The sequence below is a fragment of the Lepisosteus oculatus genome, chromosome 7 (assembly GCF_040954835.1).
Source record: "Lepisosteus oculatus isolate fLepOcu1 chromosome 7, fLepOcu1.hap2, whole genome shotgun sequence".
NCBI classification, from domain to species: Eukaryota; Metazoa; Chordata; class Actinopteri; order Semionotiformes; family Lepisosteidae; genus Lepisosteus; species Lepisosteus oculatus.
In genome coordinates this window covers 30,539,395-30,565,974 of record NC_090702.1, presented here as the reverse complement: position 1 = coordinate 30,565,974, position 26,580 = coordinate 30,539,395, and the positions used below count along the sequence as shown (strand labels likewise).

Sequence of the window (26,580 nt, the reverse complement as noted above, 5' to 3'; positions counted from 1 at the left end):
TTGTTTTTGTAGAAGCAAAGTCATTTAGGTATACTGTACTAAGCCCTTTTGTATCAAAACAGTTATTATTTTTAAAAACTGTGGCAATTGCCTGAAAGCATTCTGTTATTTTGGATAAACTGGATTGCCCTTTCTAAACCCATGCCGAGCGTCCTTTATAGAACTGTTACTACAGGAACTCTTCCTGTTATGCTTTTAATTAAGACTAAATGACTGTATGCAATCAATTTAAGATTGTAGACTTTACTTCACTCAGATTAATATTCCTTTTTAATTGGCCTTGTACTGTAAATCGGTGTTGTAGAATTTCACAGTTAGTTTTGTTGAATACATGTTATTTTGTTAGTTTGAAAAAGGAACAAAAAACATACTGTATCTAGTTTCCTGAAAGCTGTTGAATAAATTGTGTCTTTGGTAATTGATTTCTTGTTGATGCTAATTTTATGTACATTTCTGTATGTTTAAATAGTTTGCTTGCTCTGGTGCTTCGGAACTTAAAAATTCATTTAGAAGTACAGTATAGTAAGATTCCACCCATCCATTTTATACCTGCTTCATCCAATAGGGGTTCGCAGGGGAGCCGGAGCCTATCCTGGCAAGCAGAGAGTGCAAGGCTTCCTATGCCCTAGATGGGACACGAGTAAATCACAACGCACACATAGACACAGACACTCACAAACTCACACCAGGGGCTAACACTCAAGCAGAAGCCAGTTAACCTACCAGTATGTTTTTGGCCTGTGGGAAGAAATTAGAGCAACTGGAGAAAACCCACAACACAGGGAGAACAAACAAACTCCACACAGACAGCACCCCAGGTCTGCAGTTGAAACCATGGACATCAGTACTGCGAGCTATGTTGACCACTGTGCCACCGGGATGCCTGAAATTTAGTAAGAAGCAGCTGTTAATTCCACATTGAAGGATCGAAAAGTAAAGCACTCTGTTCAGCTGTGGAGCCTTCTTTGTGTTCTTACAAGAGAAAGTAAAGAGAAGTTAATGAGAAATATTTATGAGAAATATAGGTAGGGTTGGGCTGGGCAAGCAAACCCCCAAAATCAGTTGGTTGGCTGTTTCATTTGTTATACATTGAAAGTAGTAATATTAAACACATGATATTAAAAATGATAAGCAAGTTAATGTAAAATAATCAGAAATGGCAGACTAAAAAGTAAAAAAGTGATTAAACCCACCTGTTAGAAAATGAAATAACAAACAAAACAGAACTCCAGTCATGTTATGTACAGTACTAGTATTTTGTCTGAATATTCATTTAAAGGGACAACAAATACATTTTGCATAGGTGGTTAAGATGATTAAATTAGACACCAGTATTACCGTGCTTAAAAATGTTTTTTTTTTAATACATTTAAACATTTCTCTACACTCATGTCTTACACTTCAGTTAGCAAATGTGACATCAATTGAGCCATGCACCAAATGAATGAAAAGCTCTCCAGTTTAAGCTTATATAAGTTACACAAAGTTAAACACAGCTTGTAAAACAGACGAACAGTATGATTGGAATAAGTATTAAGGGGAGTTATTATTCCAATAATTATCAAATGATCATGCAGTACACTGAGTGCTAATTCTAGGACAATAATAGTGCATTGGATGACTGCTAGACCTAGAAACATAGACATGCATATGGAGGCCTGTTTCTGCCAGGGAGTAAAAAAAAACGTATTATGGTATCTTGCAATTGCGACTTAGTATCTCAAAATTGCGTCTTAAAACTCAGAATTATGACTTTATATCTCAGAATTGCAACTTAAAAACACAGAATTGCGACTTTATATCTCAGAATTGTGACTTCATATCTCAGAATTGCGACTTAAAAACTCAGAATCGTGACTTCATATCTCAGAATTGCAACTTAAAAACTCAGAATTGCGACTTTATATAATTGTCTTGGAAACAGATCTCAGTCAGTCAGTCAGGTCAGTAAGAGCACAACCATTAACTGTTGACAGTGGTAAAATGCTTCAGACCCATATTTACTATACATTTCTTTAGAAGGTCCCATTGGAAAACTGTGAAATCAATTTGCACACATCAGCATTTATTTGATGCTGCACATCTCAGCATTTTGATTTGAAATCTAACTTACAGTATAAACAGATATACAGTATGTATACAAGCATAACCCGTTACTGTATTACCCCCAATTCTTACTCTCTCAATCGTACACTATACTAACTACAATAAATGAATGCTGGAGGATGACTGACTTTTTTCTACAAAAAAAAAGGCAAATGAGATTGTTTCCAGTTGCTAAAACATTTTTTCATGGCGTTCGTGGCAATATTTTGATATTGTTAAAATTAAATTAATTTTGCATTGCGATAAAACAAGAATTAACAATAAAAGAGAGAGGCAATGAGTCCAAAACAATAAAATATGTTCAGGTAATTGTGGGGGGAAAAAAGAAAAATGTAATAAAAATAAATGAAAAAATAAAGAACGTAATAGTAACATACCGTAGGATTACAGTATATTTTTTATATATAGTATATTTTGTCATATTTCATAGTACTGATCTCAGGTTTGTTTTAATTAAACATAGTGGAGTTTACAATCTCTGATGGCCTGGCATCCTGCCCAGGATGTATCCTGCCTTGTGCCTGTTGGTTGCTGAGATTGGCTCTGACTCCCCAGCAGTCCTGTATTAGATAGGATGGATGGAGTTAACAATACACTATAGTACATTCTTCAAACAGTGAAAATACTGGCCAGGTAGGGTTTGTATTTGACAATTGCAAAATTGCTTCGTTATGAGTAGTATCACTTTCTAAGAATTTTTTTACATGATAAAAGATCACATCTTTACCTGTTAACAAGATATGGCCAGTATTACTGTAACTATACAGTTAGTTTAAAACCTCATTCCAAAAGGTGAAAAGCAAGGGAGAAGAAAAAGAACAACTGGTATGTTTATAAAATACACATACAGTATATGGTATAGAGTTGGATACATTTTATATTTAAAAATATTTGAATTTACTTTACTTTGTTCGGGATGCTAAATTTAAGACTTTAACCAAGCTTTACTCCAATTTGTCTTAAGAAAACTCAGGAGAGGAACATTTTTCTTATTAAACATATTTTATTAAGAATGTTATTATGCCTTCACACCCGATGAAAGTAAATATAATTATTACTCGTTAATAAGTATTTTTTCTTTAATGGGTTAATTGGAATAGAGTGTTTTAAATAAACAAATTCAATATTAAGATCTGGGAAATCATGGACAGGCATAAATCTCTCATAAGATAAATTGTTCCCTTGCGTATCAAATAAAGAAGTCAAATATTAAATATTCCTTTTTAATGTCACTTTGAATACAATATGTACTAGTCTCATGGTCTTTATTTGATATTAATGCTTTCTATGTAGAACAAAATTGGACAAACATAGCCACCGGGCTAAAAATGATTGTTGGCAAAACTAAGAATACTTTAGCAGGGAGTTCTTCTGTGAAAACATTACACTTAAGTACGATGCAGATATGTACAGCAGTGTCATGATAACAATAAATGTATTTTGTCTTTATGTGAGTCCTTGATTGAATGATAAGATTACACATAACCTTACTTAACACATGTCAATGTTAATGTCTATGTCCTGAAACATCTATAACCCAGAACAGCGTTCTATAGGTCTAACACCCTTTAGCACACCTCCGTTTTCTCAGAATTTCCCACAATTCACACTCAGTTTTTATTGGTGGTTAGTTTAGTATATGTAACATGTACCAGGACTCGATCCCAGTGGCTCATGGATTCGAAGCATACATTGATAGATTACATAGTGTATAACTTTACCATGCTAAAAGACTGAATTCTCTGCTGCAGCAGTGTTTTACACTGTCTAGATTTCAGAGTGAGATGATGTCACTTCTGTAACTGGCTCAGAGCATGGGTCCTGTTACTCATGCATATTTCCATTCATAATACATTATCTTTGTCTTTGAATACACCTGAGGTGTAGTAGTGATTTGGATTTAAGGAATTCTTTTGACCATTAGTCTGAAAGCTCAGCAAATGGTCTGGAGACTTCCCAGGTATTGTTTTACTGTTCTTAGTGTTCTAATTGGTTATTAGAATAAGCATTTAGATCAGTGTCTTTATTTTTTGTAAGAAATGTAGTAGTTAACTTGCTATATTTAAGATAGATGATACAATCTAGGCAGAAACATTCACACTGAATCATGAGAAAGATATAAACATTATATTATGTATAAACAAACATTAACAGGTGTTTTATATTGCTATCTTTTGCCATTCCTGTCTAGCTTGCTGTTTGGCACGCTTACTGCCTGTTTCTGCCAAATCCTTCCGACAAATCTGAATGGAGCAAAATAAATTATATACTTATACATTTAAAATTAATACTGTTAGTACCTAATTTCCTGAAAGGATCCCTGAGAAATATTTTCAAAAGAAAATAGGACCACCATCTCAATAAATTACAGAAAGCTGATTATGCATCAGAAAACCACGAAGGTCATTCCTCCATGCATTACATGAACAGGTTTAATTGAAAATGAAAAAACAGAAATGTCTTGTTTTCTAAAAAAAGTATTAAACTCATTAAATGAAACTTTTTGTAACCTTTTTAAAACTTATTTATAGACAAAAGTGGAAGATGTTATGTTATATAAATGTTTTTTGTGTAATTGAATTTGCGGTTCAAAATGAAATATTTTGACTTTTATCTTTAATGTTTTTTTCATACACAAAACTCAAAGTGATTAACAGAAAATAGCACAGAAAATGCAAATGCTGAAAGAAAGGATATTAAAACTATTATTAAAAGTAAAAAAGTTGAAAAGAATCAAAATAGAATTAAAAGAACACAATAATGAATAGGTTGAAATCAAAAGTGGATTCATCTAAATTAGTCTCATAGAAATACAAAACCAAAAATTCAGTAGTCTGTAGTTTTAGCAGTGTTATATTTTAACTGTGTCTTTCAAGTTTCAGGCATGCTTCATTCATGTATGATACTGTAATTTCACAACATTTTTTACGAATGAATGACTGAATTTTTTTTTCACTACTTGACCTGAAGGCTACTGTAACTTCATTAATCTTGCCTTATTTCTCTCAATGGCATTGGTGAAATTGGCCAGAACTGTTTGTTGTGACTGCCATCAAGCAAGCACTAGACAGCTGGCCTTTCGAGGTTTTGTATTCCATACCATACCTTTTGATGTTCATTCACTTGTTTGATGGAGCAAGCTACTGATTCTAGCTTAAGATCACTGTTATTACAGTTTTATGTTTTTATTTCATTTGCAGATCAAGTCTAGACAAAAGTGTGATCATTACTCTTGGTGTGTGCTCTCACATCAGCACCAGATACTGGAGTTACAGTAGATGCCACAAAAACATTGAAATGGGGCCACCGCACCATTGAAATGAAATTAAGGTTCAGCAATCTCACTGTTTTGTAATGAACATGTTGACTGGACTATAGTACAATCACTTTGTCTTCACAAAAGCTCCCAATTGCAGCTTAAGAAGAAGATCAATGTTCAGCATCATTATGATCAGATTGACTGAACTTGCAGTTTTTAAACACAAATATTAAGCCCTTGATTTCACATTATGCAAAAGAAGTATTGACAATGCTTATAGACAGCTATTCATAAGTCAAACATTGTTTTCAGTTGACCAAGTAGAGTATTTCTGAAGAAATTGTAACTAATATATACTGCCGAGCAAATAAATACATTACGTAAGACGATGTTTTCTGATGTTATATGTTCATAGTACTATTTTTCAATATTAAAAATAATATGGTGAAGGTAGTACACCACCCACATTTAACAATTACATTTGCATTTTAGTTTAAACTGAATATTGTTCTTGCCATATAACAAAGGCCAGGAATTAAGTTTCAATATTACATAGTTACTCCCCTTAACAACATTGACAACATTGTGTCTGACCCAAGATAATGATGTTCTGACAACATAAGATTATAAAAAAGGCTACAAAAAAGTGGAGCCAACTTGGCCCATCTGGCACTTTTGCTAATTAGTAGCTTATTGACCAAAGGATCTCATCCAAATATTTCTTGAAGGAAGCTACGATATTGGCGTCAACCACATGCCTGGGTAGCTTGTTCTACTCCGATGAACCTTTGGGCAAAGAAGTGCCTCCTGTTCTCAATTTTAAATGCACTTTCAAATATTTTCCACGTAATGTCCTCCAGTTAGCATTTCGGTGTTGATTCTGAAGAAGTCCAATGTTTAGACTATGGCAGTGTCTTCAAGGATTTTGAGTACCTCTATCACATCCTTTCATAGTCTTCTCTGTTCAAGACTAAAAAGGTTAAGTTCTTTAAGCCTGTCAGAGTAGACCATTTCCATAAGCCCTTGACTGCCTCTTATTCTTCTCTGGACTGAATCCAGAGTAGAAGTATCTTTTGACCAAAATTGTAAACAATATTCTGAATGAGGCCTAAGAAGTGCGTCATACTATTTGAACACAGCATACCTTGATTGTAACTCTACAGGTTTTAATATATAGCCTTTTGACTATATAACACTGTCTGCAAGATTTAAATCATATGTCAATATAAACACCCAGGTCATTTTTAAATGTAATCTTGCACAGTGTTTCCCATTTAGTATTTATGGTTGTATTTTACTACCTGCTTGTAAAATCCTCTAAAGTCTCCATTAAACATAAATTCCCTATTTTGATTTTTTTTTCAAAAACATTTGAATTTCATTTGCTACTTGTATTGCGTATACTTACCATCTGTAGACTTGACTAATTTACAAGAATCTAGATCTTTGATATAAATTAAGAGCAACAGTGTTCATAGTACAGGTCCCTGTGTTACTTCAGTAATTACTTACAATAATTGCTACATTAGCAATTTTCCAGTGTCTGGGTACTACCCCCATCTTTAATGAATGTTGTAAGAATTACAGACAAGAGCTCAAACTCCTAGTTAAGTTGTACATTGCCTTCAGGCAGTATAAACCTGACAGTCAACATTGGCCTTTTGTACCACAAAATGACTGATTGGATATACTGTAAAACGTCAGAGCTATTAGAGAGAAAAACATATTACCTCTTTGGATGTAATTTCACCCAGTGTGATGCTTACCCATTGAAATAGAGTTTATTTGTGTCTGGATTTATTTCTCCTCATTCACCGTCACAGTATTTGCGGATTTATAAAGATAAAAGGTAAATTCCATGCTAAAATATAAAGAAAAGAAACAAAATGTGGGCAGCTCCACAGCCCTAATACTGTGTTTCATTTATTTTTATTTTAGTATGGAATGAACTTTGACCTGTTCTTTTGAAGCCTACACATATAAAGGTCACAGGTGAAGAAATGGAAAACTTATTCTACTCTTGGTGTTTCCAAAGAAAAATGGCACCATTTTCAAAGGGTGTAATGTACTTAGTTTCATGTGTAAAAAAGACAATAGAATTATAAACTATGAATTTATTGAAATGAATTAAATTATTTTATGAATAGAAATTGTAATTAGTAAAATAACTAAGACATTTTCATGGATTTTATGTAGTTAAATGGTAGATTAAGATAACTAGTTAAGATAACTAGTACATTGGCAAAATCCTAAAATCCTGTCTAGAACCATTTGAGCTATGCTGAAATGATGTGCAGAACAATAACTTTCATTAAAAGCCAAATACTTGAACAAATAATGAACTGAATATTGTTGGTATGGTAGTTAACTGTTTCAGCACAATACCCGAGTCCAAGGCATTTACAGATTACAGAAAACAGACATGGGAGGGGCATTGAAGACATTAGCAAAAAGGATGTATTATGGTTGCTGTGATACTTTAATATATTTGTTGTGTAAGGCACATACAACAAATGTCTGTGGGTATGTTTAAGAGGTATGTTATTGGACCATTTTATGTTTGATTATTTATTTATGGTCATAGGAGTTGATGTTCCAGGCAAGGCTTGAAAAATCAATACAGCAGTTTTATTCTTTGAGTACAGAGAGCTGTGTGATAAAAACTGTAGTCTCCATCATGATTGGTCTATTAATGTCATTCAGTTGGAGCTTTGTATTTATTTTCAAATATAGCTGTTCCATGAGAAAATATATAGTTCTCTGAAACTAGGTAAAAAAATCAGAGTTGTATGTGTAAGGGAAGAATTGGTTATTGTGGCACATTTTACATTTCCTCAGATGAAAAATATATATCAAGGATGTGAGAATCTTAAATTAAAATGGCAAATGTTTATCAGTTGATTCCATACTAAGTATTATCAGAGCACCTATCAGAGAAATGCCTGTAGGAATATAGTGTTTTCAAACTATCAACATGGAGTGAGAAGGTCTATTACAGGATCCTATTATCATAATCTTTGTTTTAACCAAAACAAAGGTTTACTGTTTCAGGAATGCAGACTCTGAAGGAGAAAGAGCCAAATAGGAAAGTAGAGTGGGAGAGGACAGATATGAAATCAATTTAATCCATCCCTCCATTTTTAGTAACTGTGAGGTGAGCCAGAGCATAATTTAGTGATACCAGTTCACCCAAACAGTATGTCTTTGGCCTGTGAAGAAAACTGCTTGCTGAACCCCAAAGCAAAAACCTGAACAGTCATGGACAATCCACACAGAAGGTGTCCCAGGCTGGCATGAATCCCAGTACCCAACAGCTATGAGGCTAATCTCCAAGCCACCCTCCCTGGATAGCAATAGTTTACAGATATTTTGCTTCAAGCACAGAACAGATTTTCCCAAGGTTAAAGAAATTAAAGGCCCGAAAGCACATTCCAAATGGTTTAATGAATCAATCAAGAAACAAAAATTGAAAAAGCAAGTTATAAAATTAAAAATAACAGGATTTCAAAATCACAGGACTCAGTTACAGAAAATGAGTATAATTAGCAACATTAGCAATGCTCTGTCAGCAGTCATTCAAGATGGTAGCAATGCCCATGGATGGGAAAATTGCTAGTGTAACTTCCATTGATTAAAAGGATGAAAAATTGAACCAAACAATTCTAGATAAGGAACAAGTAAAGCTTTATTCCATGCTGAAAATAGAAGAAAGGAAACACGTTTCGGCTGTGGAGCATACCTGAAGAAGGCTCCATGGCCGAAACGTTGTGTTTTTCTTTCTTCTCTTTTCAGCATGGAATAAACCTTTCCTTGTTCCTTTGCAGCCTTCGCATGCTGAAGCAGCTACCCACCTGAATTCTAGATAAGTATTTTACTACAAATATATATCTGGAAATTACTGTGCCCACCAAACTGTTGAGACAGTAAAGTCAAAACTGTTATTTTTCCATTGCAGTTGAAGAATTCACAGTTTTGATTATTAGATTTAGAGGATAATGAGTAAAAGGATGATAAGTACAAGATACTGTAATGTCCATTTCTTCATATCTTCATATCTTTGGGTAATGTCCTGCATGCATTTGATCATATTTGGGCAAAAACATTCTTTGTTTACAACCTAGTGAATTCAGGTGATCATAAATATTTGGACACATTCACTTCAGATAAAGTTTAGAGGTTAAATGGTAGTATATGAGGTCCTTGGATCAATTAGCCACTAATAAGCATATGAGCTAGATTTGCTGAAGGGGCTCTTCTTATTTGCATTTTCTTATGAAATGTTTCCTTTTTATCTCATGAAAATGAAAATATTATAGGCCAGCTTGTCTTCATTGTCATCCCCACTGTCCTTCTAGAGAACATGCGCTAGAACTACAAGAGAAGGTACAATAAATTATACAGTACATGAAAGAATATTGCAAAGGATATTTTGAAAAAGAAACTCAAAGGATCTGTGAAATGCCTTTTTTCATATACTGTATATGTTCCATATTATTTAACATCATTTTGAAATAGTTCAAGGAGGTAGCTGCATCAGCATGCGTCGCACTTTAAGAAGGCTCCACAGACGAAATGTCGTTAAAAGTTCTTAAAAACACTTCAGCATACAAGACATCCTTTTCCTATTAATGCACAATATAGGATTTTAATTGTTTCTAGAAAATGCACATATGTATATACATATAGATACAAGGCTTTCACTTGAAAAGTAAAAATGGCCCGAAGAGCAGTTTGAAATCTTTTGCCATCTGGCCAGACTAGTTAAAATAAAAGATAATGAAGGAAGAACATCATTTGACAGTTGTTATTGCTTGTCATTGAAACATCTCATAGAGGCAAAATTAAATTTGACATTTTTGATTTACAATGCAGGTTCAATACAAGCAATAACGCACAGGAAAACCAGCGAATTTTTTGTTCTTGCAATGTAGGGCTATTTGTCATGGCGGCAGACAGGTGATAAAATGTAACACCATAGTAGCTGAACATCCATACAAATTGTCTTGGTGACATCCATTATATTGGATATAAAGTTAGGCCAAAAGACTGGTGAGGCCTGAGGTAGAAAGAAATGAAACTCTAGCTCTGAATATTGCATGTTCGTATCTTTGCTTGGTCAAATTATTTGTGTTGTTGTACACAGTATGAATGTGAAATGTTTGCAGTGGGCTTTTTTCCTATTTTAATATATCCCATTAAAATTTGTATTCAAAGTGGAGGCTGGTCAATATATAGGCACAATTAGCAGAGAGATTGTATTTTTTCCTGTAATATTTCAAGCATTGCTTCAAAGTGCTGGCACCGGGTTTTCTGTGGCACTGGGTTCAATTTCAGACCTGGGGTGCTATCGGCATAGAGATTGCATGTTCTCCCTGTGTTAGTGTGGGTTTTCTCCAGGTATTCAGGTTTGATCCCACAGTCCAAAAACATACTGGTAGGTTAAATGGCTTCTAGGAAAATGGCTCTAAGTGTGAGTGTGTGTCTTTCTGTGACACTGGCATTCCATCTACGGTATACCCTGCCTTGCTCAAATTACTTGCCAAAATCTCTTAATTGGAAGAACCGATTAAAAATGAATGGATAGAATAAATGGATGTAATATTTAATTCTTGGAGTCTTTTGTTGTTGTTATGTAACTGTGCTCGAACAAAAGTTATAAAGAGAACCATTTTCTATGAAGCTAGAAATGATTAGAACTTTCTTTTCAATGGTTACCACAGTTTACAAGTAGATCTATTGTGTTGTCTGTATTATACCTTGTAAGCCTGTTAACATAGATTACCCACTACAAGCTGGAATAATTACAATCATGAAGAGTTTAAAGGGGATTCATTATATTTTTGTAAAACACTGAAAATTATAATATTGGGAATATTGGTTGGTTAAAGAACCATTAGGACAAATAAACATATTAAAATAATATCAAATGGAAAGTATGTAAAGTAATCAGTTCCTTCCTTATTTAGATGGGTTAAAGGCTATAAATATCCTGGAAATACTCTGGGAATCAGCATGTATGTTTCTTGATATCAATGGTCCAGAAAGTCTCCTATCCCTATCCCTGGTCGTGTCCTGAAGGCCTGCGCAGATCAACTAGCGGACATCTTCACGGACATATATTTAATTTCTCCCTCACTCAAGTGCCTAAATGACTACCACCCCGTTGCACTCACATCCATCATTGTGAAATACTTTGAGCTGCTGATCAAAGCACACATCACCTCCTTTCTGCCTGACACCTTGGACCCACGCAATTTGCATACCGACAAAAGAGTTCAACTGAGGACACCATTGCCACTGCTCTACACACTACCATCTCACAACTAGAAAAGAAAGAAACATATGTGAGAATGTTGTTTATTGATTACAGCTCAGAATGCAACATCATCGTACCCTCAAGGTTTATTCTGCATTTGGATCCTGAACTTTCTGACGGGCTGACTGCAGGTAATGAGAGTAGGCACAAATACATCCTCCACCCTGACATTGGTGTCCCCCAGGGCTAGGTACTCAGCCTTCTCCTTTACTCCCTATTCACCCACGACTGCGTCTCCTTGAACAAAAACAAACTTGATCATCAAGTTTGCGGACGATACAACGATCATTGGCCTGATCAGGAACAGTGATGAGTCCATGTACAGGGAGGAGGTAGAAACACTGACAGCATGGTGTCTGCAACAACCTCTCTCTGAACAACAACCTCCCTCTGAACGCCAGCAAAACTAAGGAGTTGTTCGTGGACTACAGGAAGCATCAAGGAACAGACCGAGCACCCATTCTCATCAGCGGGTCTGCAGTGGAGAGAGTGAACAGTTTCAAATTCCTAGGTGTCAACATCACAGATGATCTAACCTGGACCCACCACACCAACCTCACTGCCAAGATAGCACGGCAGCGCCTATTCTTTCTCCGCCGACTAAAGAAATTCGACAAGCCGTCACACATCTTAACAAATATTTATAGGTGCACCACTGAAAGCCCCATAACTTGCTGCAACACTGCCTGGTTTTGTAACTGCTCTGCCCGAGAGCACAAGGTACTCCAGAGGGTGGTGCAACTGGCTCAAAACACTACCAGCTTTGCGCTAACATCGAGGATATCTATTCTGTTCGAAGCCTTAAGAAGACCAGGTCTATCCTCAGGGACCCCAGTCACCCTAACCACAACTTGTTCTCTCTACTACCATCCGGAAAACAGTACTGAAGTATACAGACCAAGACCAGCAGTTTCGTAACAGCTTCTTTTCCCAAACAGTAAGACTGCTAAACAGCCAACCACAGCAGACACCTGTAGTTACCCAAATGGCCACAGGCGAATAGGCAACCTCCTTAAACTGACAAGATGCACTGGTGCCCTGCTGTCACTTGCACTCTCAGGACACATATGAAGAGTGCTTAATACCTCCTATCCTTTTGTGACTTTCGCACAATATGTAAATTGTATTGTAAATTGCAATTGTTTTATTTATTGTATCCTAATGTTAATCTAATCCCTATAAATTCCTGTCCTTCTACTCTTCTATTCCTCTTAACGAGCTCGCGGACAAAGCATTTCATTGCCGACAACACTGCTGTATGCTGTACTGTTTGTGCATTGATAAATAAACCTTGATTGATTGATTGATTGATTGATTGATTGATTGATAGATAGAAAGATTACTGTTTCTGTCTCCATCACCTTGGGTCATATGTTATGGTTTGTCATTTATCACCATGAAGACTTTATTATCACACTTAATAATATTTTCCATACAAAATTAAACAACTGTGAACTGTGATGAAAAAAATCAGTTGCCCAAGCTTGCTATTGTTGTTAATGTGAGATAATGTGAGATATAGTTTTTAGGCTTAATAAAGTCTTTCTAATTAAGATCTGTAAGAGTACATTTTCCTTTAAAAGAAACGCTTGTTAGTAGTTGTAAGAAAACTTCAGTGTTTGCCAATTAATTCTATGGTAAACAACAAGCTGTTATTTATAAAATACTTTAATTAAATGCACTACATAATTTGCGATGTAAAGCTTGTATTTAAACATTTAACACCTGCTCAAAATTATTTTTCAGTGACCACCTAACTTTCCTGATAAGTCTGCCAACAATTTGCCAGCATTTGATGCTTGCAACATTGATCAATTAAATGTGCATTTAATATGCTGTTCATTTGTAAGCAAACAGAGCTCCAGTAATGACCACCTAAAGAATAAAATATACAAAGAAAAGTTGAAGATTAACAAAGGAGATAAAGTGACAAATCTAAAGCCTGTTTATTCTGAGAGTGTAGAATTAATTCTATTTCAGAAAGGACAAAAGAAATGTAATGTATAAGAGCAGAATCAAGACAAGGTAAGAGGAATATAAAACTTTTAAAGTTAGCATCTTTTAGTTTAGTCATAGTGTACTCATAAAAAAGTTCCAACTTTAGGTAGATTTTAGTTATTTAATAATGCAATGTTCCATGACACCCATGTTATATTGAGTTTGCACTGTACAAACATTTTCAGATCTGAAAAAGATTTTCTTTTTAATTTCAAGGGTTTTGTACTGCTAAACTCTGCTACTTAGCAGAAATCCGGCATGATAATCCATCACCCCTTTTCTCCCCACCCCATAAACCTACTGTAAGTGCTACAGTCTACATGGAAAAAGATCCATCCCCTGTAAAACTTTTCTCTTCTATAAAAAAAGTGGCTGTAGCTAAGCAAATCAGCCCTGTAGGGTAAAGTTTAACCTCACTGTCAACCATAGTTTCTCCAGACACCTTCTCAGCAGTGGTCACTGTAATACTGTGAGGCTAGTTAACATCAATGGGTTTCCCTTAGTGTAAGTACAGTACGTCAGAGACAGTTCTGTTAAATTATAACTATATGCTGTGTATTTTTATTTTATGAAATACAATAATATGGGTACTCTGTGCTATAGGGGTTCAGATTCATGTTACACCTTAATTAAATGTACTGTTTTAAGTACATTTTGTTTTTTCAAGTAAGGAATTAAAAAAGGTGTGGAAACTCATATATATATATGTTATAAATTAGATAATAACATTAATAATAAAGGATGTCTAACATGTTAATTTAATAATTGTGGCAAGGAGTTAACGTAACACAAAGTTACAAGTTATAAGTTATACACAAAATTATAGAACAACATGATGTAGAATTAAATATAGAACACTACTATGAACACTCACAAGTCAGGCATATAAAATATTTAAATGCATTATTCCTGTGTGTTAAGGTTTCTCAAAATCTTTATTTATTTGTCCCTTTGTCTCTGTGAGATTTCTTTATGGATTTCTGGAAAGGAAATGCCAACAACCTCTGTCTTGACCTTCACAGATTTTGTTATCACCTACATCCCTGAAGTGGAAGAAACTAGAGAGAAATCACTCTTGCAAAATAATAACTTTAACTCCTCATGATACCTTGTAAACCACCACCAAAAATTCTGTTATATTTCTTTTTTTAATCAGAGAGAATAATTTTTCCTTTACAGAACTTTGCATAAAACTTGGAAATATCGAATAGCTCTGTAATGCGAAAGATAGCTGTAGGCAGTATATTCATTGTCATTTATACTGCTCTAGGTTAAAGGTTAAAACTGGTTCATGTTGAGAGTTGAGACTGTCAAATTTCCCTGGTGGCCAGGCATTTTTACTGCAGTTTCATATCATTGGATAACACCAGTCAGCTCTAGGACTAGTTCCGATAGTGGCTTTGATTGTCATGAGTGATTTATATACTCATAACATCTTTACTGTACAGGAACTGTAGTCATATTTTAGTGTGACACTTATTATTGAAATGAGACATTTAGATCCATGAATAGAAGCTGCCTTCTAGTAATCCGGTAAAGTATTAAGAACTGCTCGCACAGAACGAGAAACATTACCAGTTAGGATTTACTGACCCTTCAGTATTTAAATTTTCTTCTTTCGTTTTGATGTAGAAATTTTATTTCTGTATCTGTTAAGAACTTCAAAATAAAATATGCTCCTCGTGAAAAAAGAAATGTTCATAGATTATGGTTATTCACACATTACATTTTATGCAAAAAATAGCTGTTTACCTTTACTATGTAAACTAAGGCTCAGATTAAAATTAAAGCTCTTATCCATGTGTTACTCAGCAGTCACATACCTCCTGCCAATCTTTAAGGGCTAATTCCCAGGCCTATGAAGAAGAAACATCTAGTAAGCAAGAGGCCACTGTGAGGTAACAAGTTCCTAATTAGTAGTGGACAGAAAAGCTTTGATTTAATTGGGGTTTAAGCAAAGGTGAAAGAAAAATCTATGTTGCAATTTATTCTTGTTTAATTATTCTCCACAACAAAATGGTGTTTAAAGACAAAGTTCGATCAGAAATTATGGTAATTCTATTACTCAGATATTTTATGTTCAGCGGGAAGACAGTCTTTTAAAGAGGTGTAAATGTCTTTTAATGAAATTTACAATACTGAACACATGGAGAATGTGCATAATGTGCAATGATAAATCCTTGACCACATCCTGCTGTACAGTCTGACACATTACAGACCTTAAACCAGCAGTCATACAGTGTTCTTAAGTGTTTGCACTGAATAATTGGGATAAATATCAGAGGACAAATACTGTCAGATCAACAACAAAAAAAACACTGTAAAAGAAATGATATTGTAGGAACACATACAGTATCAAGATACAGTATAACTAGTACATGGATGCTCTCTTTTTTATAAAATGTTATGAAATTTTATTAGATAACTTGTGAATCATGTTGCTCATGTTGCTTTAAATGTTTAAATAAGAACATTTACTATTTAATTAATATTCATTGATTTATAAGAAGCTGAACTGTCTATTTGCATATCTGATAGAGAAAAGTAAATATGTTTGCCTTTGATTATATAACTGGATGTAGACTGATAATAACTTATCTTTTTATTTAAGTAAACATAGTACTGTACAGTGTATGAAGTAAATGTACTACATTTTGTTCTTTTACTTTATGCAGACTGGGCAAAGAAAGATTTCACTAATTCTAGGGCATTATTAATTTACCATTTTTCATGCAATTCTTAGAAATACAGCAGTTTAAACCTGCTGACATGCGAATTAACATGACAACATTGTTTTTAAGACATTTGGGGATAAATATAAACCTTTTAAAACCACAGAGAACTCATAAAACCAAAGCATGGTATTTATAAACTTTAAAAACCTTTGCTTGTTTCACAACAATTTCACGCTGTACAAATACTCCTCTGCACAGAGATGTTTAAACATCAGCAGTTCTCTTTCATACAAGTTCATGAATTACTTTTTGTGTGCAGCAAATGAACTCTGCATACTATATAGTATGCAGAGTTCATTTACTGAACTGGTATACTGTAATTATAATTTTTTGTGTTTGGTACAGTGCTACCAAGTAACTTCTATGTTTGTGGTATAGTAAACTGTTACACTTTAACCTTATGCCCTGATGTTTTATTATGACCTAAGTAAATTCTATTAGTTTTTAGTTAACGTATTATTTTACTACAGTATTATTGCAGAAGAAGTAAAAGATACATGCATAAATGGTGGCCTTTTTATCCTGGGAAATTCTTATGTAGGAAGAGATACAAGATTGTTTGTCTGAATTTTATTACCACGACATAATGTTCATATCTCTTCAGCTGCTCTGCACAAAACAGAAATAGCTCGATATTCTTTTGTCAATAACTGTAGTGTGAAAGATTGTTAGGAGTTTTGCAGTCAAAAATCAAACCTGAGTTAAAATGTATAGTATAAGCCAGATCTTAAGAAAATGATCTTAAGCATTGGAAATACTAATTGGATTACTGGTTTACAATATTCATTATCAAACTGATTAATAATTCTGCTGCAGCTGTGAACGTTTGGAATTTCCTTTTTTTGTCATGGCTCATAGCAACCACTCTTGTACTGCATGGGGAGAATAAGGAAGGATAGACTAGTTCTTCCAACCTGCCTTCCCCTCATGTCATTCATCTTTTGAACTGATGCAAGCTCCAAAGTGTCTTATACAGGACTGGCCCTTGGCCCTGAGGCCACCAGGGGCCCCCAGAAATTTGCAACACAACATATTTTGTTGTAATCTGCATATTCTGAATCTGAATGTGAGTTAAAAATTGTCTCCAGTGGCTCTTTCTGTTGTTGCTGTGCTAATCAAGGCTGTTAAAGTTTGTTAGTCATAAATTATAATATTATACGTTCTGAATACAAGTATAATTTTTTGTTTCACTGTCGATGTAGTAAATGACTCATCTTTGCCGTAAAATGACAATATCGGTGCAGTTTCAGCTGCTGCTACACCAAATGCCGTTAATTTAATTTCAGATGTAATAAATGTGATCAGTTTTATTATGTATATCATGTAATAAAACATTACAAGTGACCTTTTACTTGCATTGCAAAATGTTGTAATGGATTAAAATTAAAACCCTGTAGTTGCAAGTGGTAAATGTACATCATCCTCCAAAATGACTTACCCATCTGGTACTGAGAAAAGGAAGTGCAGAAAAGAAGAGCAGGATAAGTGATCTCAAAACAGGGGGACGCCAAATCAAGTCACTGCAATAATGCATTTGTATTTAAGTTGGTTTTGAGTCAGATCCATATCTAGTGAACAGTAGTCAAGCCACATTTTCTAGCCAGTCATGTAGACTACTTGAGGTGTGTTCCTAGAAGTTACCATTTCACAATACTTTCAGTGTTAAAATACTTGTTATATTTGTAAAGTGTATGCTTCTTGTTTGTAAGTTATTTATTATGTGTTCTTCAGAACTTTGTAATCAAAGGTTTCTTGTTATAGAATTAATTAATTTAATTGTTCTAAATAGTAATATAAGTTTGGGTTGGGAGCTGATAATAACGTATGCACAAATCGTGATCTGGAGGGGTTCCTTTCCATGATCTTGCCTAGGGCCCCCCAAAAGCTTGGGCTAGTCCTGGTTTTATAGGAGAGATAAGCACAGCTGGAAGAGCTGCAGGTCCCTCTGAAGTCACTGTACGTTTGGAAGCACCTGTCTATTTAATCCCAGCCCTGTCCCTGGTAGTTCTCTGCCTATTGTGCACCCCCTTTTGGGAAATCATTGCCACAGTCAACTAGGGACACAAACCAGGCTTGAACTACTGATGGTGAAGCCATAGTGCCCAAACTTGGCTTCCTGTGAAGGATTGTAAAAGTAAGATTTGTTCCAGGCTAGATGATCTTCAAATCTGAAGAAAAAATCTTTGAAATACCAAGACATTTTCAATAACACCTAATGACAACATATAGAAAAACTCAACATAATGGTAGCATAGTGTAAAAGCTGTCTAGTTCTGCCAGCTCTGGGATTTCTTAAAATAAGTAAGTAGAATCTCAACTTTAACATTTGTGAATTCACTGATCTGCGATTCTGTCTGGCTCACTTGGTTTTGGATGCAAGAAGAGCAGAGAGGGATGAAGCACAGCTGAGGTTTGTTAAGCAGAACTCAGATTAGCAGTGCAATATCCTAGGATCGTGAGACAAATCAAGCTATTGAGTGAGCCTCTCCCTGCTTCCTGCCCAAGCACCTACAGTACTACCCACCACCAAGCATCTGCATCTCAGTGTGCTCTTGGTTTGGTGCATTGTAATGAACCTTCCTGCTTCTGTGTCCACAGTGTGGGGAATGACAGGTTAGTGACGGCTTTATAGGTTCACTGACATTTTTATTGCCGGTTTCATTACAGTGGGGCGTGCTAATCATGGAGGCAGAGTGAGAAAGTAGAGGCTGGAGTGGACGCAGAGAATGAATGTTGTTTATTTTTTCTGATTACCATATGTTTGTGATTACTGTTTTTTTACTAGTTCAATGTTAATTAAACTTAAATTTAAATCCAATGCATTATTTATTTAATATTATTATATATTAAGGTATGGTCACTGATGTCTTTTAATCTGAAGAAAACATAACAAAACTTACAACTAACATAACATAACAACTGACTTAGTAAAACAAATAAGAACTGTTACAAATAAGTGCAGTATAAATCATAAATATGTAAGCAAGTAATAATTCTCATAGCACAGGACAAGGAATCCTTTCTGTTCTGTAATAAACTTATAAACTTATATACTGTATAATAACTCTGAAACCATTGCTGCTTGCAAGACTGGATTAGATCCTCAAAGTATTAAATTATACTTAAAGGGAGTTATACTTTAATGAGTTAAAGGGAGGACTGGTCTCTTCTCATTTTCTATCATACAGTAGCTTTCTTTTTTTCTTGGTTCTTGACACCTGGAAATTGTAGCTATAATATAATGTTTGCCAAAGACTGTTCCTTTAAACCAGTAAGTTTTACCTGCCATTGTAAACGGTAAGGATTTGGTTTACTGTGTACGTTTGACTGTTCATTGTCCTGACTGAAATAGATTTCTGATCCACTGGTACTACAAATACTGGCTTTGTATGCAGTGATAATGTATGTGGTAATTCATGCTTTTTATTTTTTCATTACAATTACATTAATTCATTGCTTGTTAGTGTAGCTAAACATGTTCTTAAAGTGCAGTATGTTCAGAACTCAATTGCTCAGATTTTAACCAAATATCTGATAATGCGTTATCTGTTTTAAACTCCTTGCACTAGCTTCATCTGCATATTTTCCTTCATGATATCCATTTTGTGAATATCTTTCAGATTAAGATTTAAAGTACTGTTGTTTGACTGACCTTGGATAGTGTGTGTGCAATCTACATCAGTAAACTTCCTTATATCCAGTACCTGCATATGATTACTGATCTTCAGACTCTGGCCTTCTTTCAGTTTCTACTTCGAGTCTCCAAACATTTGGAGTGAACATGTTTTCAGTTCTGATGAGCCAAGAGTTTGGAGTAATCCCCCAGTATGAAGTATATCAGATCTTGCAAGTCAGTCAGCACTTTCAAATCCTATCTTAAAACTATTTTTTTTCCTTTAGGTGGTAGGTTTGTTTAATCTGTGTATAGCTGTCACTTTTGAGATTTGTGCATTTACAATCTAGATGTTTATTTATACCCACTAAACAAAGATGTTACCAGTGAACTACTAATCCACAGTTTGAAAACAATATGAAAATATTGAATATGAGAGACAATACTTTTAATCAGTTAGTTAACAATAAAATATTTAATCAATTTAATCAATCAAATATAGACATTAGACACTAACATGCAGATATTTTGATATTGTTTGAAATGTGACTAGTACAATTACTTATGACAACATTAATTGCAAAATAAGTTCACCATTTTAAGTTTACATATTATTAATGATTAATCCAAGACTGTTCCTCTTTAACATTTACTCCCAGCTGGACCATGAACAGTAGGCACACTGAAAAATATTGTCTGTCATGAAATGTTGTCTACTTAAAATCTTTTTGTAAAAAGAGCTCCAGAAATGGGCCTTATTACTGTGCTTGCCTTCTGCTGTTAAATATCCATGTGTAAACACAAACAGATGGACTACAATTGAATAATTTATTCAATCAATCCCTGGATACTCTCAGGTTCCAAGTTTAAAAATATTTGATTGCCATTTACCACACAGTGCAAAAATTTAGGATAAGAAAAATGAATAAAATGAACTATAATTAATTTTCATTGATTAAACATTTGTATCTTCTCCCACCAGTCAGCTGTAGTTTTATTACTATTATTCCTGTCCTAATTTATATAACTGGAGTCTATATTTTCCAAGGTGCTTAACAACAGAAAACCTTTTACAAACTGTAAAAACAAACAATGCACACATTGTTAAAACCAGTTTCTGTTAATGCATAAACGTAAAAGTTGTCTGTATGATACAGTATATCATACACCAACAAAGGCAGTGACAACAGTTATTACAGTTTTGTTTGCATTAAAAATATATTTTTCTTCATTATATTCAATATGTAAATGTATTTAATTTCTAATATGTGACTGTTGATCGTCAACATTAAACCACAGTGCAGCTTTATCAAAATGATAGGGAGCAAACAGTTTTTGTTTAATTTGGATGCTGCTATGGAATAAGTCCAAGCAATATCCACAACTCCATGTTTTTGGACAGTCTCTGCTATACACATCTGGTGCACATTAGTCTGCAAATCAAATGGAGTAGTCATTTAACAGAAGCTGCATCAGGTACAGAGATGATAAAGCTCGGCTATGAAATGCTATATGCTATACTTAATATTCTAATGTTGATTCTGGATTAATTAGTCCATCTGGTGCTCATTATATTGAAAAATCAACTCCTTTCCTTTTACTTAATGCAGACTCTTTGATTCAATAATACTCGGTATCAACAATAAGAAGCACAGTGCTGACACAGGTCAGATAGCACCGGAGGGACTGGAAGAAATTTGATCATTTTTTTTCCAACACTGTCACAAGCTGTAGTCAGGCTCATTTATCTGTGAGACCTCCTTTGTCTTCCAACCCTCGGCTTTAGGAATTGGCTCTGCAGCCAAAAAGATTGAAACAAGCTGAGACCAAAAGGCAATATGTGCTAATTAAACACACTGAGGTTTTAGCATACAACGTGTGCTTCTGTATTCAGCACATACTGACGCTAAGCATGGTATTTCAGTATTTCCACAATATCCGTACAAAAGGGCAATGTAATCCATGAACACTGACCCAGCTAATTATCAACTTATAATATATTGTAGTCTTATGTCAGAGAAAATGGAACAAAAACAAGAATAAATCATCTTGAAATGAAATTAATATTACACTTTATAGCAGTAATTTCCTTAATACTATTTTGCTTTCTAACTTACATTTTAGTTAGTGATAGTATAATTTAATTTGGGGTTTAGGGAGTGCAGTTACTTTCGTTAAAGTCTCATTTTTAAAAAAGGCAAGTTAATTCGAATCCGCCTAACCCCAGTGGCACTTAACCAGTTGTATGCTACCATTAGGGGAATCCCAGTCAAAGTCAAGTAATGACACATCACAGACTTGAACTGACAATTTGTGGATTCAACCTACAAATTGCACCTATATTTTAGCCATACTTGCACAGCATATTGCTGAGATCCCAATTTAACACAGAGATGTGCATAGGAGATCTGTTGAAGGACAGTATGCAAATTGATCAAGATACCACATGAGGTTTGATCTTGAAGTAAGCCAGGGTATTGACTTCAACAGCTGGCTGGGCAGTTTGTTCCACAACCTTTTGTGTGAAGAAGATTCATCTGCTCTCAGATTTAATCTATAGTTTCCACATCTGTTCCTCATGTTTATTGTGGATCCTGACTAAATCTTATTTTATTTCTTCTTCATATTGCCTAGAGGAGGAAAATGTGTCAACATAAACATATAAATCTTTCACATAACTACTAAAGTTTCTTCATAAGTTCTCCCATCTTATATTTACCGTTTAAATATTTGCTTCCTACATTTGTTAAATGTTTGCATAGAATATAAGTTTACTAACTATATCATTATTTAGATCATTGATCATCGCGCTACTCTATAGCCTGATTTTGTTTGTTATGCTTGGTGTAGAAAACACAGGCCTTATCCATCCAAGGAAATAGTATGAGAAGTTTGAAATTTCTTAATTAAACTTATAGTTGCTCTGAATGACTTGCATTTGTTGTTACTCACATTGTATAGCTTGATTACAAACAGGTGGGACTTCTTGTCAATTCAGTTGGATTGTGCAGATAACTATATACTGTACATCTGTTGTGTGTCAAACCACTTTGCATGTGCCTCCAGGCTTGATGTATAATGGTTCACTTGAGACCAAGTTTACCTTCACAGTGACTGTCTTCTACAAAATCCCAAAACTCTTTATTTGATGGATCAGTGTCAACAGTATGCCATAGGATTAACTCAGTGTGATTGCAAACAAATCTTCCTCTTCTTCCATACATCCAATTATCTATTTTATTGATATTTGTTGTTGGGTGTTTTGTTTAGTTCACTGCTCTTGGGCTTTGGGTTTGAATCCAGCCTGGAACACCTTTTATGTGGGGTTTACGTTCCCACTGTGTTTGCAAAAAATACTTTATGAGCATGGCTATTTTAATTTGTGTCTTTAATTTGTTCCTGTGTGTTTGTTCCAAGCTGGACTAGTGTTCCATACAGAATATAGTCCCATTTTGCACATTTGTCTGCTGGATTAGCCTACAGCTCACTATGCCTAGTATGATGTGCTGTGTACAATGGATGGATGACTTGCTTTTGTTTTGGTCTTACATACTTACTGTATGTTTTTTTGCAAACATGATTTTCACTTTTTTGTTATCCCGAAGTTCATCCATCTAAACACCTTCATAATTCTAAATACTTGAGATTCACTTCCAGTCTGGATCATAGCCCATTTCTACAGTTTTTCCCCTTCTTTGATGGATATTTATTTCTAGTACAATGATGCATACAAATAAACATACACTGACAAAAACATCATGCAAGTTATGAATTAGTCTTTTCTAGGAAGGCAAACTCAAAATTAATGATACTGACCTGAATGCCTGCAACCATCATGAATCATAATGATTGGTGATGCTTAAAACCCTATATTTAGGCATATTCAGAGATGATGCCTGTCTTTTGTTTTGGTATTACAGCACAGTCAGGGCAGTATTTCATTTTCATTTTTCTGTTCTTTTATATTACAGAACTTAATGGAGCGATGATTTCTTTATTTCTTTGCTCCAGCAGAAGTTCCATTCTGTTAAGTAATAACAGGTTCTTTCCTATTGATCACTGAAGATGTCTAAAACTCTTTAGGGTATTTTTATAAAGATGCTGTGTGAATATGACATTCTCTAACATTCAATATACACATAAATGCTGTTTATCAAAGTTAAGGCATTCTATGCTGAATAATTTCCCTTCATTTCATGTTGTGACTACTCTGTAGAAGCAAGTACAGTATGCTTACATATACCTGAAGAAACAGTTTCAGTTTAAAGATGTCAGTTTGAAATGAAGGTTACAGTGGATGGATACTGATTGAGAATGTTTTTTTGACATTTTCAGTGTGCTTTCTATGTGCTTATTCGGCAATCAAGTAAGGTGCTGATCTTGCTCATTGTTTTACATTTGTACTATAGATGTGTGAGTTTAAAGTTTCATTAATTTTCTTTCATCTTTAGAAAGTTATTGTCAGGGGTTTACATCATACACAAAGTGGACATTTCTTTGATGGTTTGTGTTTCATGAATCTTTTTTCATTTAGGACAGGTTTACAATGGAGAATAGGTAAGTTGTGAGGTTATCTGCATGTCTCCATGTTGGGAAATGAAGTGGGAAGTTCAAGCAACTTCTTTAATCCATATCTGAACTCTTTCACAGTGGATTACTAATTTGTCATTGACAATTGATTGACAGGTTAATGGAAAAGATCTTTCAAAGGCCACACATGAGGAGGCAGTGGAAGCTTTTCGCAGTGCCAAGGAACCCATTGTAGTTCAAGTTTTACGACGAAGTCCTATCAGCAAGAGCCATGGGAATTCTCAGGAAGTTCAGCTTGTGGATGTATGCACACAGACAGACATCACTTTTGAACACATTATGGCTCTCTCCAAGTTAAGACCTTCAAGCCCACCAGTACCTGACATCTGTCCCTTCTTGCTTTCTGACAGGTACAGGGTTTTTTACTTTTTTACAATAAAAAAATGCTGGTATTATCATAGAATTGTCTTGATGTTATAATTCTGTTTTTCTTCAGATCATAGATCCATCTTTTAATAAGTGGTTTGTATATGTTTTAAGTAAACTGCCCACCAAAAGAATGACAAACTCAAAACACTTTTATTTTGTGCTTTACAGTATAGCAATTTGTATTTGTAATCATTATATTAATATGAATAATAAGCATAATATACTGTAATTCTTTTGATAATACTTTTAATTACCTTTGGGTAATACCTTTGATAATATGAGAGTAATAATTATTTGGACTTTGCTGTCCCAATATTATTTGGAGGATATTGTAATTTCCTAATAATACCGTGTATGAGGTTATCTGAAAAAAAAATCAGTATGAAAAATGCTTCAGTTTACATTAAATTTCTACCTAATGATCATTTATACAACAGGTTAATATAGGTTCCCTTTAAAATTAAGCTTCAAGGATAATGAAGGCCATCCAAGGACAAGACAGGTTTATCAAGTGAATAATTATTAGCATAATTATTAGACACTCTATGGATGATTAACCAAATATACAAATCCATTGACTGTCTCAGTCTTAATGTTGTTATGTTATTAATTGGATAGGACTGTAGGACTGTGATGTAACTGTAATTGGTAGAGTATCACACCTGAATAAGGCTCCACAGCTGAAAACGTTGTGTTTCTTTTCTTCTTTTTTCGGTATAGAATAAACCTTTACTTGTTCTTTTGAAAAATATCACAATGTAGCCTCAAATGAAATTTAGTTTACTGAGCACCCTTTTAAAAGCACTTTCTTAGGAGTAGTACATACTTACAGTACATAATTCGTCACATACAAAGGTACTCTCCTGTCAATAGAAGAAGTTAAATCTTGATGGCACTCTTGCCAGTGCTGTATCTATAGATTATGCTTTTGATAATCAAGATATAAAATTGAGCATTTTGTTTGTCTGTTAATTTCCTGCAACTCCATAAAACAGCCATTACAACCTGAATATAAGTATTAAAGAGTGGGACATTAGTTTGATTTAATGGAGAGTTTACAAGGTGATTAAGAGAGAATAGGCTAATAAAAACAGGGACAGCCAGCCTCAGCATTTACTTTCAACCCATTTATCACTGCTGTCTTTGGTGTAACCAATTTGTCACATAAAATACAAAGAATTTATTCTTTCATCTGCTGTGACATGCAGAAATCCTCATTAAAGTGGATTTTAGGGTTGCAACTTGTGTTTTTTACTTATCATCATAGACACTAATATTCTATAACACTCTGTTTATAGTTGTATGCATATGTATAAAAATGGTTAAGCAAACTTGAATATAATAAAATCAATGCTCAATACTTTTATGTCATAATATGGTATAAAATAGATAGGTGAAAAATAGATGTTTGAAATTATAAATAAGTAAAAAATAAAATGTTAGAAAATCAGTTTTAAAAAGTAATTTGGCGGTTTCCCCCTTAAGTTAACAATATCACATCCATATTCTTTTTTTCAGGGTGAAACCTGTAACACTTACCAGAAAGATAGATTATCACACGTTACACCATGCAATTAATTCAAAAATGCACACT

The 26,580-nt window shown here is 34.4% G+C and overlaps 1 protein-coding gene across 1 annotated transcript in view; it reads left to right on the top strand.

Moving 5' to 3' along the window:
- pdzrn4 (PDZ domain containing ring finger 4) overlaps window positions 1-26,580 on the top strand; it is a 62,453-nt gene that overhangs the window by 17,198 nt on the left and 18,675 nt on the right. Inside the window, exon 2 of the mRNA XM_006642890.3 lies at window positions 24,714-24,967. Within this exon, the coding sequence (XP_006642953.2) occupies window positions 24,714-24,967 (254 nt within the window). The remainder of the gene's footprint in view (window positions 1-24,713; window positions 24,968-26,580) is intronic.